The sequence below is a fragment of the Cystoisospora suis genome (assembly GCF_002600585.1).
Source record: "Cystoisospora suis strain Wien I chromosome Unknown contig_9708, whole genome shotgun sequence".
In the NCBI taxonomy this organism is placed as follows: domain Eukaryota; phylum Apicomplexa; class Conoidasida; order Eucoccidiorida; family Sarcocystidae; genus Cystoisospora; species Cystoisospora suis.
Window position 1 is genome coordinate 4,000 of NW_027162482.1, and position 675 is coordinate 4,674.

Below are 675 nucleotides of genomic sequence, written 5' to 3' on the forward strand. Positions count from 1 at the left end.
GTGGAAGCAGAGGTGGAATGGCAGCACATGACCCTCATGCATCGATACAATTTGATGACATCGTACATCGATTCATTCAACTTGAAGCATGATAGCTATCTCACTGCTCATCCTAACTTTAAGAAGCGTGTGGAGATTCAGCAGACCTTAGCTGTCGACTGGAGCGTCAAACACTACCATTCTCCCGATGTCTTACTGCCTACCACCTTCTATGATCTCCCTCATGAGCTGGTCTCGGAAGATATTTTCATTCAGTTCGAAGACTACAAATATCTTGGAGCGCCCTTAGTAGAAGAAGAGATCGATTTCTGGGCGTGGATGTATGTCTGGGGACGCTTTGCTTTCTTAGGGCTTTTAGATTGGCAAAGGAATTACAATACGAAGCCAAAAGACTTAGCGCATGCATCGGAACAGCTCACCTATGCGACAGCGCGTGCATGGCGTGTCTATCCGTCGTATAGAACGTATATAAGAAACACGCTAAGTACCCTAGGCAGAGGAGGTGCACAAGGGCAGGCTATACGTGATCGAATTCTTGACGTCATGCACAAGCACAAAATTCCCGAGACGGCGGGCCATTTCTACGAGCAGTGGCATCAAAAGCTTCACAACAATACCACCCCAGACGATGTGGGGATATGTGAGGTAAGGCGCGTCTGGTGGGGGGGGGGGGGG

General features: G+C 48.9%; 1 protein-coding gene across 1 annotated transcript in view; it reads left to right on the forward strand.

Moving 5' to 3' along the window:
* Window positions 1-644, forward strand: part of CSUI_011102 (alpha-glucan water dikinase) — a gene marked incomplete at its 3' end in the record, with an annotated part of 2,971 nt that extends 2,327 nt beyond the window's left edge. Inside the window, exon 3 of the mRNA XM_068071203.1 lies at window positions 124-644. Coding sequence (XP_067916821.1) covers window positions 124-642 — 519 coding nt within the window. The remainder of the gene's footprint in view (window positions 1-123) is intronic.
* Between the last annotated feature and the right edge of the window lie 31 nt (window positions 645-675).